At 33.2% G+C, this 17,286-nt stretch overlaps 2 protein-coding genes and 1 long non-coding RNA gene across 3 annotated transcripts; 1 reads left to right on the forward strand and 2 right to left on the reverse strand.

Annotated features, from left to right (window-relative positions):
* Window positions 1-750: 750 nt before the first annotated feature.
* On the reverse strand, window positions 751-7,419 carry LOC108204633 (fumarate hydratase 1, mitochondrial). The gene is made up of 18 exons (XM_017374171.2): window positions 7,282-7,419; window positions 7,031-7,191; window positions 6,092-6,209; window positions 5,685-5,834; window positions 5,437-5,547; window positions 5,247-5,330; window positions 4,427-4,525; window positions 4,281-4,331; window positions 4,134-4,183; window positions 3,946-4,027; window positions 3,722-3,816; window positions 3,576-3,642; window positions 3,436-3,486; window positions 3,164-3,259; window positions 1,537-1,635; window positions 1,398-1,427; window positions 1,249-1,314; window positions 751-1,122 (listed from the first exon to the last, which is right to left on the reverse strand). Exons 2-18 carry the CDS (start codon window positions 7,171-7,173, stop codon window positions 1,036-1,038), a joined length of 1,479 nt encoding a protein of 492 aa, XP_017229660.1. The 5' UTR covers window positions 7,174-7,191; window positions 7,282-7,419; the 3' UTR covers window positions 751-1,035.
* Window positions 7,420-10,267: 2,848 nt separating this feature from the next.
* On the forward strand, window positions 10,268-11,152 carry LOC135150218 (uncharacterized). The gene is made up of 2 exons (XM_064086359.1): window positions 10,268-10,608; window positions 10,729-11,152. Exons 1-2 carry the CDS (start codon window positions 10,268-10,270, stop codon window positions 11,150-11,152), a joined length of 765 nt encoding a protein of 254 aa, XP_063942429.1.
* Window positions 11,153-11,676: 524 nt separating this feature from the next.
* On the reverse strand, window positions 11,677-12,770 carry LOC135148369 (uncharacterized). The gene is made up of 2 exons (XR_010286506.1): window positions 12,540-12,770; window positions 11,677-12,350 (listed from the first exon to the last, which is right to left on the reverse strand). It is a non-coding gene; the product is annotated as an uncharacterized LOC135148369 (long non-coding RNA).
* Between the last annotated feature and the right edge of the window lie 4,516 nt (window positions 12,771-17,286).

Genomic DNA, 17,286 nt, shown 5'->3' on the forward strand with positions numbered 1-17,286 from the left:
CAAGGGCACACAATAAGCACCAACTTTCATGAAAATAGCTTGTTTTAATTGATGGAATTGATGTGAATGCAGAGGGGCCGTTTACATTTATTATCCATCCACCAATCAAAAACTAGAATTATCATGAGAGTTAGTGACTATTGTGTGCCCTTGGGCACACCATAGAAAATTCGATATATAAAAAGCAACTAACTTTCTTATCTTTGTTGTTATCACTAAACAAATTATTTTATGTCAATGGGACTGGAGGCTAACGACTAATCAATCTTCATATTATAAAAGCTACGATACAGCGACATAACTTGTCTAGGCGCTGATAATGTGATGACAGTGATGGTATTCAAGCAGAATCAGATGCTAAATACGGGTGTTCTATACAATACAGCGACATGACTTGTCTAAGAGCAGATCATTAGATGACAGCATCCTAGTTGCTGAGCTAGATCAGATGCATCCATACAACAAATAATGTGAGCTACAACATTATCTATTCAACAGCAAAACTTTAATCATTCTGTCTACAAATATATAAACCTAGATATTACTATATAAATAACTAGCATCCACTTTGGTAATCAATATGCTCTATTATTTTCGGAGTCTGCAGTCCACTGTCCGACCACCAGCAATGTCCAAGAAATTTGACTGATTAGACACGCGGTGCTTTTCTGGTTGTTATATTACTATAATGAAAGACATGGGTATATGCATAGCATGGTACATGTAAACTGTATGTTAAGACCAGATGTGACCAAAAGTAAAATTAGCAAAAAAAACTTGGTTTGATCATCCGTTAATCATTCTCTATAAACTGCGTTTATCCGTAAACTGTTATGTTGCATTACGCAAAAAAATGCGGAGGTTCCCCCATTTCAAGTGTCACATCTGGAATCTCCAGAAAAAACAAAAATGAATTCTACACAGGAGAGAACCTCAAGAATAATATTGTTCCAGTAAAGGATAATCACATTTTGGATTTTATTTCTATGCTGTGTTGTGGGTGCGAATTCTTGAAACTTTTACACTCACTATGAATCAATCTGAGGGACCAATCATTTTTTCAGGCACTACAAGTTCGTCAAACTCCTCACTGGTGAGCACTTTTAAGTTTAAAGCAGCTTCCTGCAGTAGGAACTACCAGATTAGATGCCAAAACACTTCATTTTAAGGATACATTTTTGCTGAAAGGCTTAAACATGCAAGTTTGTGATATGTATAATCAGAAATGAATATAAATGTGAATGTGACCTTTAAAGTAGTTCCCTCCTTGTGAGCTTTCTTTGCAACTGCTGCGGCATTGTCATAGCCAATTTTCTAAAAAAGATGGCATATATACATTAACAATACAGAAAGCAACCAGGAATTTTGAAAATATAAAATCAACAGCAAAAACTTACAGGGTTCAAGGAGGTGACGAGCATGAGTGACTGCAAGAAAAGGATAATTTCTTAATTATAGAATAGAAAGGAACTAACAAATTATGCATCAAGCAATATATTGTAAAATATATATGTTTTCTTTTCCGCATCAGTCTACCTCGTGTAGCAATTTTGAGATTCTTCCCCTGTTGGCCTCAATTCCCCTCACACAATTCTTTTCAAAAGAAGCAGAAGCATCTGCTAGCAATCTCACGGACTGATCAATGTTCAAAACCATAAGATAAGATAAAAGCAACATTTTCTGCAAGCTCAAATGAGGATTCTATTTCATCTGAAAATTTTCATATAAATAGAGAATATTGAAAGAAGTCTATAACATGGTTATTAGGAATGGCATCGATACCAAAGTGTCTGCTGGGCAACACTCCACACAACACAAAACAAAAAAATGCAAGTAATAATATCCACAAAATTATGTGATATTCTTGAAACACCAGCCACTCTTTTTGCAACATTACTTCACGTATCTATTATACGACAGACTACAATTTAAGTTGGACACGCCTCTGTCTGATATTAATGCAATAACAAACATCAGCTCCAAAACCTATAGGATAAGGCAACCCTAACAGTCACCCTTGAAACTTATGGATGGTTCCCCTTCGATCTGGCAGGTATTCATCGCAGGAGAAGAAACCAGAGGATAAAGTGATAAACTACAAGAAAGGTTTATATGACACATCAAGCTAGGGGTGTCAAAATTTGACACGACCTAAAACCCGACACGAACTCGACTCGAAGTTTTTATATTTCAGGTTGGGGTCGGGTTGGGTAATTTTTTACCCGAATTACTTGGGTATACCCGACCCCGGCCCAGAATATTTTTATATACCGGGCTGACCCGGAATATTTTTATATATAATATAAATTATTATTAGACAATTACATACATTTGTCATATATTTATATATTATTTAAACATCTTTATCCACTTAAATTATTATTTATATTTTTTAAAAATATTATAATAAAATATAATTTTATATAATAAAAAGAATAATTTTAATTAAATTTCAGGTCAATTCAGGCCATTTTCGGATTGATCGGGTACTGAAACATGTCGGGCTCGGGCTCGGGCTGAATTTTCCAACCCTTTCAGGTTCAGGTTGACCCAAAAACTGGATCAGGTAAGACAACCGGACCCCTTAACCGAAATTGCCACCCTTGCATCAAGCACCTCTGTAGTTTAAAGTTCAAATCTGGTCTCAAAGTGATCCAGTAAAGGTTTGTATATCATTACCAGATTCCTAAGAAATCCCTAGGAAGATCTGGGATGTGAGGGTACCTTCTTGTGATTAACTGGCAATAACAGGATTAGTTAAGATACTAATCGAATGCTTTTCGATATTATTATTTATTTGGAAATTATATTATTACCACTTCCGCGTAGGCCTAGGCCAAAATTTTTCCCAACTAAACCAATTTTTGCTTGATTTTTTCCTGCATCCATATTTTCCCCAACCTTTTGGGGGAAACACCTAATGTTACTGCAGAAAATTGGGTATAATTAACTCCACTCCTAGCAACTAGGTGGCCCACCTGAACCAATAGTTAGACGCTTTTCCCAATATAAGCCCTCCTGACACGACTATGCCAGCATTTAGTGAAAGGATATACTCAAGGGGCTGAATCACAGCCCTTCTAGGTACATATATAAATGGAGACGCATATAAAGAAAAGAAAAGAGCACTTTCATTATTTAAACATAATGTCCAGCAACTTACATGTAGGAGACTACTAGCGATCATTGGCTTGTAAACATTGAGCTCAAAATGTCCATTTGCACCACCCACAGTAATTCCCACGTGATTTCCCATGACCTGCCAGTCAAATTATTAAGCCAATTAAATGACTTCAGAAAAGGGCATTTATTGAGCCAGGATAAGTTACAGGATTCACATACGGTTTCCATATAGTTTCGATTCTTTCCTGTATATGATTCTGATGTGGTTTATATGATTCAATTATGACTAAATTATAATGGACTGAATCTTACCTGAGCACAGACCATCGTGAGAGCCTCGCATTGAGTAGGATTTACCTTCCCCTGAAATGGAATAAGCTCTTGAGAACAAGATTTTAAAAGAAGAATAACTTTTGGCAATTTAAAGAGCTGAAATGACAGCAAGAATTTACAGGCATAATACTGCTGCCTGGTTCATTCTCAGGTAGTATAAGTTCACCAAGACCGCACCGTGGCCCACTGGAAAGTGAACATATATTAGCATCTAGGACAAAGGAGAGTACAAAAATACCGCAACAGCAAATTGTTCCACATATACCTTCCCAATAGCCGTATGTCATTTCCAATCTTCATAAGAGATGCAGCAACTGTATTTAAAGCCCCACTAGTTTCAACAAAAGCGTCATGAGCAGCCTAAGAGAAACAGACAACCATATAAATTTGCACAAAAAGCAGTACATTTAATTGTCAGAGTAAGCAAAGATCTCTTTGAGAAGCTTTGTAATCAAAAGAAACCAAATTATATAAAATTAAAAAAGCTACCAGCGCTTCAAACTTGTTTTCCGCTGTTATGAATGGTAGCTTAGTCTCCTCAGCTACTGCTGCAGCAATTTTAACATCAAACCTAAACAAGAAAATTATTTAATAAATGGACCTAAGAAAAGTAAAGTAAGGAAAATAAAGTTGTATATAGGCAATTTACTTCATATTAGACAAATAGAAAGGAGTACCCTTTCTTTGTGTTCAATCCAGTTCCCACAGCAGTGCCGCCCTGTGCAAGCTACAAGCAGGATTTAACCGGTTAGACCTATACAAAAAGGAGAAACAATATGGGGAAGAAGGGAAGTTTTAGGAATCATTTTTTTGTTTAAACATACCTGATACATGCGAGGGAGAGTGCACATCACTCTATCAATTCCATACTTCACCTGTAAGCATAGTTATTCACATGTTCATCCACATACTTTTTATAGGTATTAACCAAAAACAACTTATCATTATGATAGCAGTACGATGAGCTTACTTGGGTTGTATAACCACTGAACTCTTGCCCTAGTGTCAAAGGTGTTGCATCTTGTGTGTGAGTTCGTCCTATCTTAACAATATCTTTAAACTCAACCGACTGGCAAGCAACAAAACAAAATAGTATTAGAAAGATGGCAACTCCTTTATGTTTATAAGTAACCACAACTTAGTAAAAGCATATATGATGTTGGAAATATGTTACGAGAACCAATTGATTTGAAAAAACAATTAAAAAAAACTAAAATATAACAGTTTGGTAATTGATATGTCTTCATATAATAGATTACCGCACATGATGAAGGGAACACAACCTGTCAAAATATATATATGCTTAAGAGCTTGGTGGAAGTCTACAAGCTAGCCACAACAAAACTCAAGATATTCTAACCATAAAACTAAGCAACAGAGCACGGTTTCAAGAATAGACTACTAGTTAACTTTTAAACCCTGAACCGGTACGATATAGTGGCTTGGCCACCTGACTTCGGAGCAAAATATCATTCTTATATTATATGGGGCAGCATTCCCAAGCTCTATTTCTGAGTAACATGATTAATTTGAAGTTTATGATACAAGTATACTATTGCTTTTATTAAATTTTGAACACAGAATATATCCACGCACATACACACACAAAAATAACCCTACACAGTTGTGTGTGTTGGCATATAAAATTACAAGTTTAATGACTTTACATTAACAGTAAGGTGGAAAGTGTTAGAATTAGTTGAATTATAGAACTCATTAACAGCATGAAGATTAGCCATTAGCTGCGACTAATAACTCAAGTTAACATGAGCTAGAGTACAACACCAAACCTTCGAGTTTAGAGTAGTATGCAACTGTTTCAACTTCGGTATAAATCGTGAATTGATTTCCATTGCAGCTGCAATGTGCATTACCTAATAAAGGACGACAGAACCCATATAAGTTATAACTGACAGGAAGTTGATAATCAAAATTTCAAAATGACGACCTAATATAATGACACTTTTTATTAAGGCTTACAGTTGGAAATGTATCATTAGAAGATTGGGATCTGTTCACATGATCATTTGGGTGCACAAACTTTTCACCTCTTTGGTGACCAAGAATTTCTGCAGCTCTATTTGCAATTACCTGAGAAGTTTTATGAGAAGAACTAATATTATACTAAAGGGTTATGAAAACACACCACATATTACAGAATATGGAATTGCACGGGGGGGGTCAAAGTGAAGGTATTAACATATTATAACAAGTAACTTCTAAAGCACCTCATTGGCGTTCATGTTGCTTTGAGTTCCGCTGCCAGTCTGCCATATCACCAGGGGGAAGTGATCATTCAATTTCCCTTCAGCCACTTCCTGAGCAGCTTGCATTATTGCTTTACCTATGGATGGGTCAAGCCCATACTCAATGTTAACCTACAATATAAGCATGTCCCATATTAGCCAATAACACGCATCAGCTAAAAAAGACTTGAAAACATTTTGATGCATGCCTGTTCATTAACAAAATTAAAATGTATCACATACATCTAGGAAAGTGACATAAGTATTGAAGTAGTTGATATATTAGTAAATCAATCTCTACACTTTAATCGGTAGTAGCTGCCCTATAATAGGACAATATCAAAACAAAAACTAATATAGATTATAATATGAATGCACTGGCAAGGCACCTTGGCAGCACATTTTTTAAGGATGCCAAAAGCACGAACAATGGGCTCGGGCATTCTCTCACGCTCACCACCAATTTCAAAATTTTGTAGTGATCTTTGGGTTTGGGCACCCCATAACCTGCAAAATGGCAGTAACGGCATTAGCATAAATCGTGCATCAAATGAAGATTCGGAATATCACTACACTAATGTACTGTAATAAAAAGAACTAGGAATTCTGAACTCAAATACTGCCACATTCCCATAAATTCATAATTAAGTGGATCATAATAATATAAAACTTTATATAGTAAATGACTTTGTCATTTACAGAAAAGTTATATTACATGATTCTGTAGATGACAAAGAAATATATTGTTAAGGCGTATATCCATGCTGTCTACCAGAGGGATACATAACAACTTGTACTGATCTTGTGTCTTTGCTTGGCTATTTTCGAACATTTTCACAAGGGGTTAAACACTTAAACAACGAAGCCGGCTTAGGCAACAATCTGGCTACATCTAAACATCTTAGAATTGTTCGTCTAGTAACTTAATAATACAACCAAAACAATTCAAAAAGCAAAAACAGTTGCCTACACTCCTAAATGTAGCATGAAGTAGTTATGCTCTCGACATGTGTGCCCCTCCTGTAAATCAACTTATATATGCATTTTATTAATTTTATAAAAAAAATAAGATCAACTTCTCTAAACAGACGAGCATTCCAATTAAATTAGCAACAAAAATTAAACAAAACAATTAACAGCAAAAAATACACACACACAAACAGAGAGAGTAGGGAGAGGGAGAGGAAGAGAGAGAGAGAGGGAGAGGGAGAGGGAGAGAGAGAGGGAGGGAGGGAGAGAGAGAGAGAGAGAGAGAGAGAGAGAGAGAGAGAGAGAGAGAGAGAGAGAGAGAGAGAGAGAGAGAGAGAGAGAGAGAGAGAGAGAGAGACTTGTCAGAAGGAACTTGAATTGGACCAAAAGTATCTCGTTCCTCTCGAAAAGAAGAGAAAAATCTGAGAGTACTGGCGTTTGCAAGACCAGACGACGTGGATCCGCAGCTAGTTAATCGCCGATACGCTACAGAAATCGACATGTTGCGAGACTTCAACTCCTGCACTCACACTCAAAAAGATCAAAATCAAATTTGTACGAACGATCAAATGCGAGAAAATGGAAAGATCTAGAAAGTAAGGTAGCGTACCTCAAAGCCGCCAGGAATTGCCAAAAATGAGTACCGGGAAGTGTGTTTAGTTTCCGGTGGATTGGCTCCAATTTTGTTGGGCTGTCCAATAACATTATAATACTGTTAAAAGCCCATACTGTTGTTGACCCACTTTATATCTCTAGCACACCACTCGATGTTGCTAAATCCCCCTTCCAAAAATCCAAAATATGGTCATTCTTTTCTCTTTTCTTGAAAGTAGATTTTTTTTTTTTTTGCTTTTTATCACATTCGAATTTGATTTAATATTTGAGAGATGAAAATGGGTTCAATACTCCTTCAAGCTCGCCCTGTTTCTGAAAAAAAAATTAATAATACATCGATATTTCTCCTCCACTTGTTTGCACTCGGCATGGATACTTTTGATATAACCAATATATCATCAATTATTTTCTATTTGAAGTATCGTTTCTTTGTCTGACCCACGAAATTATTAGTTGTGCTATGACAAGATATTATGCACTTTAAGTCTTTAATGGATCAGCAAGCGTCGAAAACATCCGTCTGATGTTAACATGCATGATGTTTTGGAGGTGAAGAATGTTGTAGGTTTTTTTTTACAAAATGTTGCAGGGTATTTAATCGTTTTGTTCTGCACGTAGCAGTAGAATAGTTGGTATAAACCAAATTTTTATATGATTAAAGTCAAAAAATATTAATTTCTTATATGATTAAAGTCAAAAAATATTAATTGATCACTCGATTTCAAGTTAATTTACGAATAAACTCTGATTATTTTAATTAAAATATGTTATTAATTTTAGCAGAGAACATCCCTCCCTTAACCCTAATTCTCTCTAGCCTCTCTCTTGTCGTGGCCGCATGGCTTCCATCATATTTTCGACAAAAAAATATTTGTAGTTAGATTTTAAATAGAAAAATTACTCAAGACCTTTTCTATATATCTAAACTAGTCACAGTTTATTCCAGTCATATATTCTTTTATGCACTACACATAATTTATTTTCAATCATATATTTTTTTATACTAAAACGAGTTCTAGAACATAATTATTGAAGTGATAAGAAAGGTGTGCTTTTTTATAAATGAAAAAAATATGAAATAATTGTTTTGAAATGTGAAGGTCGATAATTTTTGGTTCTTAGACGACTTTTGGCTCTTGATTTTTCCTCACGATAAGATTTTTGACTTTTCACTTGATAGCCTGTAAAAAGTCACTAAGCTTGTAAAAGAGATGATATAAATAAGATAATAATATCTATTTTTTTTTCTCTGTTATCGGGTTCCTCTCAATTTCCTTTCTACCTATTTTATTACATAACAGAAATATACACATGCATTCACAAGGTACAAGAGTAGTAGTCGTATGGTTGATAGAGAAAATTAAGAATCTAGCACAAGTTTTTAACTCTTGAAAATCAAAATTCATGGACAATTAGCAGGCAAAATCAGTGGGAGGACCGGGTTGGAGCCAACCCTGGCCTAAACTTGGAGGATCCTCCCGTGGCCGGAGGACTTGGAGGATGGCTGACAACACTTCAAATGACAGATTTGAAATGATTTTTAATTTTATATAATAATAAGTTGATTTGTTTAATAAGTTAGTTAGCAATGTAAAATTAAAAAACAGCATAAAAATAGATGTTAGTTGGGTGTTTTAAAAAAAAACAAATTTGTTGTTATACATGTAATTTAAATTATTGTACATAATTTACAATAATTTATATATTAAATCATCTAAATAAATTATAATTTAAATTATTTACTTTTAGCGTATAGTATTAAGTTATTTTAAATTATACTTTTTATTTTAAACTCAACTAAAAACATTTTACTCATCATATTCTCTTCGCAGATGACTGTTATGTTTTCTGCAAAGCTAGTATTGAAAGCGCCAACCAAGTCATGACAATGCTTCAAGTCTTTGACCAGGCTTCGGGACAAAAGGTCAATGTTGACAAGTCATCGGTCTTTTTCAGTAGAAACACTGGTTCTGATCTCAAGCTGGAAATATGTAACAAGCTCCATTTCAACGAAGCGGACGAAAACAGCTCATACCTTGGTCTCCCAAGTCTAATCACAAGAAGCAAATCTGCAGTTTTTGGGTATGTCAAAGAAAAACTACAGGACAGAGTCCATAGTTGGGACAAAAAACAGATATCGAGAGGAGGGAAAGAAATTTTGATCAAATCTGTTGGTCAAACTCTCCCGAATTATACCATGAGTGTTTTCCTTTTGCCAGTAGAAACGTGCAAAGACTTAGAGCGAACTATGAGCAAATACTGGTGGAAATCTGATGGCAAGAAAGAGAAAGGCATACACTGGTTTTCTTGGGATAAAATGTGTTTGAGAAAAGCTAATGGAGGAATGGGATTTAGCAATGTAAGGGACTTTAATATAGCTCTTCTCGGAAAGCAGGCATGGAGAATCATTCAGTTCCCAGAAAAACTAGTAAGCCAAGTTTTCAAAGCTCGATATTTCCCAAATGGATCTTATCTGGAAACCCAACTCGGAAGCAACCCCAGCTACATATGGCGTAGCATTCTGGCAGCACAAGATATGATTAAACAAGGAGTCTCATGTCGGGTTGGATCTGGTAAAACTATAAGCATCTTAAACTCTCCTTGGTTACCATCAGAAACTGATCCATACATCCATACTCAGAGTCAGTCAATTGTAAATCAAAAGGTTGCAGCTCTAATGGTTAATGGCGAAAGAAAATGGGATGAAGAAGTGATTCCTGACATATTCTCTCAAAGAGATGCAGAGATGATTCTCAGCATTCCTCTTGAACATGACAATGTGGACAACTGGTATTGGAGACGTGACAAAATTCGGAATGTACACAGTTAAAGGAGGTTATCTCTTCCTTCAGGAGTTGAAGCAAGGTGCTCATCGAGATAATAATTCAGGGTTTTGGCGAAGTTTGTGGAACTTAAAAATTCCACCAAAAGTGAAAAACTTTTTATGGAGAGCTTCAAGTAACTGTTTGCCAACTAAAGACATGCTGCGTATCAAAAGAGTCCCAGTTGATAGTTGGTGTCCCACATGCAACGCATTTCCTGAAACCACAGTGCACTCTTTGCTTACTTGTTCTTTTGCACTTCAATGCTGGAATTTGACAGATTTCTCGACTACTTTAGACACTTTTGGTTCCTTTCAAGAATGGCTTCAAGCAATCTTTGATCAGAAAAGGAAATCGGACGTGGAGATCATAGCAATGATTAGTTGGATGCTCTGGAAAAACAGAAATGATGTGGTCTGGAAGCAAAAATGTATGGACGTTTCAAGTATTGTAACAGCGGCGTTATCTGTCCTTAATCAATGGAAATTTGTTCAAGACAGGTCCTTCAACATTTCATTGGGTTACATGACTTGAGACGATGGCTCAGAACAATGGTGTGCCCCTACAGTTGATAGAATTAAGGTTAACTCCGATGCAGCAATCTTTGAAAATCCAAACAGGTACAGCTATGCTTTCGTTGCCAGAAATCATAATGGTACTCTTATAGAAGCAAAATCCAGGTGTGCCCAAGGATCTATATCTCCTGTTTTGGCAGAAGCGATGGGAATTTGGGAAGCTCTTAGCTGGATAAAAACCAGGAAGCTGTCAAATGTGGACGTTGAAGCTGACAGCCTAGAACTAGTTCAGTGGATACGTAGCTCTTACACAAGTTTATCCTATGTTGGCCGCATGGTAGATAAGTGTAAAAACCTCTTGGCAGGAATGAGCAGTCAAAACGTGATGTTAAGATTTGTTAAACGATCTGCAAATAGAGTAGCTCACTATTTAGCGAGATACAGCTATTTACCAGCTGATCGTAGTTGGAGGGTGGAGAATGTTCACCCGGAATTTGATTATGTTTTATGTAATGATTTGAGGAAATAAAATCTTCATTTTCCGGCAAAAAAAAAAAACATTTTACTCATGAAAAGTTATTAGAAAAGTCACGGGAGAATGTGAAAAGTTAAAAAGAAATCTAGAACTATAACTACTTGTTTGCTGTTTCTGGGCTCGAATTTTGCTGGGCTCTCTACACCAGTTATAAGTAAATTAGTCGGCCCATATACTATTGGCCTTTTAATATATTTCTTTTAATGTTAAACGAGTAGGAATTTATTATCTAGATGATATGATTTTACATCAAAATAATATATTTTTTAAAATATTCTGGTGATATGAATTGTAATGATAGTGATCGCATTCTTTATTCTCATCGAGTCTACTTCTCATATATTATTTTTCAAATATTTATAAGATATTAAAACTAAAAATAAAATGCTTACGTTTTTCTTTTACACTTCTTTTACATTTAAAATACTATTAACACACCCCGTAAAGTGACATGTAGGGCTGAGCATTCGGTCGGTTCGGTTCGGTTCGCTTAGTTCGGTTCAAAACCGAACCGAAATAATCGAAAACCAAATTAGCCTCTTTTTTTTAAATCGAACCGAACCGAACCGAATTAGTAATCTGGACCGAACCGACCGAATTATTTCGATTCGGTTTTGGTTTCAAAAAACCGAAATTTTTAAACAACCTGCTTATTTCCTTGTACATTACAATTAATAATTAAAAATGTCATTCAACCAAACTTCCCTACACAACTTAAAACAGCAAATTAAAGTCTGGAAACTTAGGTTGTGTTCACTTGGAGTGAATAGAATGGAGGGAGAATGGAATGAATTTTGTACTTAAAAAGAGTGTTGATAAAAAAAAATGTATACAATTTTCATTCCTTCAATCATTCCATTCATATTATTTTAACTAGAATTCTATCCCACATGTTTTGGAAGGAATGCTCATTCCATCTCTACATCATATTTCTTTACAATCTTTAACACAAATAAATTGAACTCATTCATATTTAGTCACTATTAACTCATACTTTCTTCTTTCTCCATAAAAATTCTATATAGTTTTTCATTCCATTCTCCCCTCGTTCCATTCCATCCAAGTAAACACAGCATTGTTTACATCAAAACAAATTCAGAATGACTGATTCCTGCAGGCTGCATCTTTTCTTGTTTGAACTCAGATTAATAAATTAATAACAATCAGCAAGTAAAACACTATGATTCTCGACCTAAAAATCAAACCCAATATATTAGATTCGAAATCAAAATCTAAGATTCTCTACCTAAAGATCAAATTAAGAAAAACATTAAAGAGGTAATCATATAATCTCAAATCTTAATCCAAATTAGGTAAAATATTAGCTGAAATCGTAAGCTAATTATAGAAATAGAAGCTCGCCAAAGATGAGGAATATAACCTGGAATTGAAGATGACGACTCGTGTAATCGTGTTGCTGATGCTGGAGATAAAGATTAGAAGATGAGGAGGTGATTCGTGTTTGATAATCGGAGAGCCCGGTGAGAGCCTGAGAGGAGTGTCGCGCCGCTTCGTGTAATCGTGTCAGCCAGGAGGTGATTTGAACTTAAGATTCCAGGTTATCTACTTATCTGTGTTGTATGTATTATATAACTAGCTTATAACCCGCGTAACTAGCTTATAACCCGCGTAAGGCACAGGATCTTTTTAATTATTTATAAACTTTTTAAATATATTATAAATAGTGTGAAAAAATTTAATTTATAAATAATAAATTAAAATTGTATGTATCATGTCAAAGTATTAAATTCTTATCAATTTTTAAATTATTTTAAGTAAAATATGTGACACCAACTCTTATTAGATTATATTTATAAATGTATTTTATATTAGAATTATTATAATGTGGTTAAAATATTTTTTTAAAAATTTTTTATGGTTCGAGATTAAAATTGGTAAACACAATTTGTTTTGAATTAAGACGATGAATCATAAACATGCAATAAGATGGTAGAATTTGTTTTGGATTAAGAAAAAGTTTTTGCATTCGTTCCTCACATAAATCGGGCTTATTAATTTTATAATATATTAGATAAAAATAATTTTGTGACGGCGTGATTTATATGATTCTACAAATAAAATTGGTAGAAAATATTTAATTTCGATTTAAATAAATCATAAATAGGTGAAATATAGAATTTGTTTTGGATTCAGAAAAAGAATTATAAACATGCAAGTAGATATCAGTTGTTTTATGGAACGGAAGTTAATTTTGTTTTAATCTAACGGTGCTTATTTGTTCAATATACGATCCGATGGATAAATCTAATTTTGTGACGGTGCAATTTATACGATTCTATAACTAAAATTTGTAGGAAATATTTTTTTTGGATTAAAAAAAACCAAAAACACATGAAAGACATAATTTGTTTTGAATTCAGAAAAGGAATTATAAACATGCAGGTAGATGTCAGTTTCCTTATAGAACAGAATTTAATTTTGTTCTAATCTAACGGTGCTTATTTGTTCAATATACGATCCAACGGATGATAAGGTTTTGGACCATAAGACCATGCGACCAAATTATCTCCCTTATGCTTATTATATATACTAGCTTATAGCCCGCGCAAGGCGCGGGAGCTTTTGAATTATTTATAAATTTTTTAAATATATTGTAAGTGGTGTGAAAAAATTTGATTTATATTAAAATTTTTAAATAAAATATTTCAATAAAATAAAATTCGAAATTATGATTTGTTTGTAAATTAGAACTTTGGTAAATACATCATCACAGTCATTAATAGTTTCAAATAAATTATTTTAATCAAGCAATTGCTTTTCTCGTATGTATCATGCCAAAGTATTACTCCCTCCGTCCCTTTGAATTCTATACACTTTCCTTTTCGGGATATCCCATTCAATTCTATACACTTCAAAACTTCCCCAAAATAGTAAACTTTTATAATATAAAAATCCCATCCACCCACTAACTTCATCTACTTTTCTCAATCTATCACTTAAATATTAATAGGTCCCGCCACTTTATCTACTTTTCTTTCTCTTTCTTATTACTTTACATTACCTTATACACTTTTCTTAGTCTCCGTATCCAATACAAATGTATACATCTCAAAGGGACGGAGGGAGTAAATTTTATCTATTAAATTTTAATATATTTTGAGTGGAATACGTTATGCCAACTCCTATTAGATTATATTAATAAATTTATTTTATATTAAAATTATTATAATGTGATTTAAATATTTTTCAAAAAATTTATATGGTTCTAAATTAAAATTGATAAACATAATTTGTTTTGAATTAAGAAAAGGAATCATAAATATGCAATAAGAAGGTAGAATCTATTTTGGATTAAGAAAAAGTTTTTGTATCTGTTCCGCACATAAATCCGGCTTATTAATTTTAAAATATATTATAAAAAAATTGTGACGGTGAGATTTATATGATTCTACGAATAAAACTGGTAGGAAATATTTATTTAGGATTAAAAAAAATCATATACATGTGAAAGACAGAATTTGTTTTGGATTCAGAAAAGGAATTATAAACATGCAAGTAGATATCAGTTGCCTTCTAGAACAGAATTTAATTTTGTTCCAATCTAACGGTGCTTATTTGTTCAATATAAGATCCAACGGATGATAAGCTTTTGGACCAGAGGACCATGCGACCAAATTATCTCCCTTACGCTTATTATATATAAGTATATAATTCCTTATAGAACATGATTTAATTTTGTTCTAATCTAACAGTGCTTATTTGTTCAATATACGATCCAACGGATGATAAGCTTTTGGACCATAGGACTATGCGACCAAATTATCTCCCTTACGCTTATTATATATAAGTATATAACTAGCTTATAGCCCGTGCAAGGCACGGGAGCTTTTTAATTATTTATAAACTTTTTAAATATATTTTAAATGGTGTGAAAAAATTTAATTTATAAATAATAAATTAAAATTTTCAATAAAATAAAATTCGAAATTATGATTTGTTTGTAAGTTAGAACTTTGGTAAATACATCATCACAGCCATTAATAGTTTCAAATAAATTATTTTAATCAAGCAATTCCTTTTCTCGTATGTATCATGCCAAAGTATTAAATTCTATCTATCAAATTTTAATATATTTTGAGTGGAATACGTTATGCCAACTCCTATTAGATTATATTAATAAATGTATTTTATATTAAAATTATTATAATGTGATTTAAATATTTTTCAAAAAATTTATATGGTTTTAAATTAAAATTGATAAACATAATTTGTTTTGAATTAAGAAAAGGAATCATAAATATGCAATAAGAAAGTAGAATCTATTTTGGATTAAGAAAAAGTTTTTGTATTTGTTCCTCACATAAATCCGGCTTATTAATTTTAAAATATATTATAAAAAAATTGTGACGGTGAGATTTATATGATTCTACGAATAAAACTGGTAGGAAATATTTATTTAGGATTAGAAAAAATCATATACATGTGAAAAACAGAATTTGTTTTGAATTCAGAAAAGGAATTATAAACATGCAAGTAGATATCAGTTGCCTTCTTGAACAGAATTTAATTTTGTTCCAATCTAACGGTGCTTATTTATTCAATATAAGATCCAACGGATGATAAGCTTTTGGACCAGAGGACCATGCGACCAAATTATCTCCCTTACGCTTATTATATATAAGTATATAATAGCCTTTAACCCGTGCGAAGCACGAGCGGATATATAATTCGTAATTTATTATTTATAATTTAAATTTTGACATCATTTTATTAGTATATTAGTATTAATGGATTGAATTTTAATTAAATTATATTATTCAACTGACTATATTTTCACCCGATTACTTGCAAATGGACAAACCCTAACACACACACACATGATTTTAGTACATTTAATCCGAATTTAGTAACGTAGATTTATAAATCAGAAAATTCAAATATTTTCTAAACATAGCCGATCATGTAATACCTTTGAAAGATTTAGTAAATCAATCGAATTTAAACATAATTTTGTAATTTTGGTTTTTTGACAAAAATAACTTTTAAGATTAGAGTTGGAAAGTGTTATATAATGGTTCGTGTTTATATTGAGATAGAACACGTTAAAGTTAAAAAGAGTTATATGAAGGTTTTAAAAAGAGTTATATGAAGGTTCTTGTTAAAAGAAGATATTCAAAATTGTATATTTATAATTTTATATATAACATCATTATATTTTTTTAATGAAATATTATATGAATAATGGGCCTGTTTGGTTGAGAGAAGCAGAAGCTGCTGCTTCTCTTGACCCGTTTGTGTAAAGAAGTAGAAGCACTTTTAAGAAGCTGAAGATGCTAGCTTCTCTCTCACAGCTTCTGCTTCTTTTCCAAACACTTTATTAACTTATTTACTTCTCACTTCTACTCCACTTCTTTACAATAAGCAAGAAGTCACTTCTTTTAAGCTAACCCAAACGGCCTCAATGGATTGTTATGAGTGTTTTTAGGATTTGAAACTGTTTAACAATATAATACTAATAGACTCCACATTTGTAGACTTGTAGTACCAAAAGGAGAGTACCAAACCAAAAAATATAACTAAAACCTTGGACTACAAATTATAACCATGTTGGCTTATTATAGTATAGTATATATAAGTATGTAATATATTTATTTAATATTTAATAAATATTTCGGTTATTTCGGTTTCAACCGAATTACTATTTCAAAAACCGAACCGAACCGAAATTCTTTTCGGTTCAAACTGAAAAACCGAATTAACCGAATTTTTCAGAAAAATAAAACCGAACCAAACTAAAATTATACGGTTCGGTTCGATTTTTCGGTTTCGATTCGATTTTGCTCACCTCTAATGACATGGAAGACTGTCAATTTAGAAAGGAAGTATCCAGGTTGAACTTGGAAGGCTAGAGAACCTCCCTGGAGAAACATAAAATACAACGATTAAAAAACAACATAAAATAAAAGATAATAACATGAAATAAAAATTTGTTAAGCTTGAAAAGCAAATGTGGGTCCAATATGACGGCCCGAAGGGCCCAGGATGATCTGGCAAGAGAAGGGTCCACGCTGGCAATTCTAGTGTATCATTGGAGCATGGATCCCACATGCTGTGCCGAGCCACATGCGAGTCTTCGATGTCCATGCATACACATGATTCCAAAATTC

This window comes from Daucus carota, chromosome 1 (assembly GCF_001625215.2).
Source record: "Daucus carota subsp. sativus chromosome 1, DH1 v3.0, whole genome shotgun sequence".
Lineage (NCBI taxonomy): Eukaryota > Viridiplantae > Streptophyta > Magnoliopsida > Apiales > Apiaceae > Daucus > Daucus carota.

Bases quoted from the DNA above. Each gene is read 5' to 3' on its own strand.
- LOC135150218 (XM_064086359.1), top strand. From the start codon at position 10,268: ATGCTGCGTATCAAAAGAGTCCCAGTTGATAGTTGGTGTCCCACATGC. The intron at 10,609-10,728 runs GTCCTTCAACAT...AAATCCAAACAG, and splicing joins TGGAAATTTGTTCAAGACAG to GTACAGCTATGCTTTCGTTG.
- LOC108204633 (XM_017374171.2), bottom strand. From the start codon at position 7,173: ATGTCGATTTCTGTAGCGTATCGGCGATTAACTAGCTGCGGATCCACG. The intron at 5,331-5,436 runs GTAAGCCTTAAT...GTCCTTTATTAG, and splicing joins CTAATGATACATTTCCAACT to GTAATGCACATTGCAGCTGC. The intron at 1,636-3,163 runs GTAAGTTGCTGG...AACATTGATCAG, and splicing joins TCGCTAGTAGTCTCCTACAT to TCCGTGAGATTGCTAGCAGA.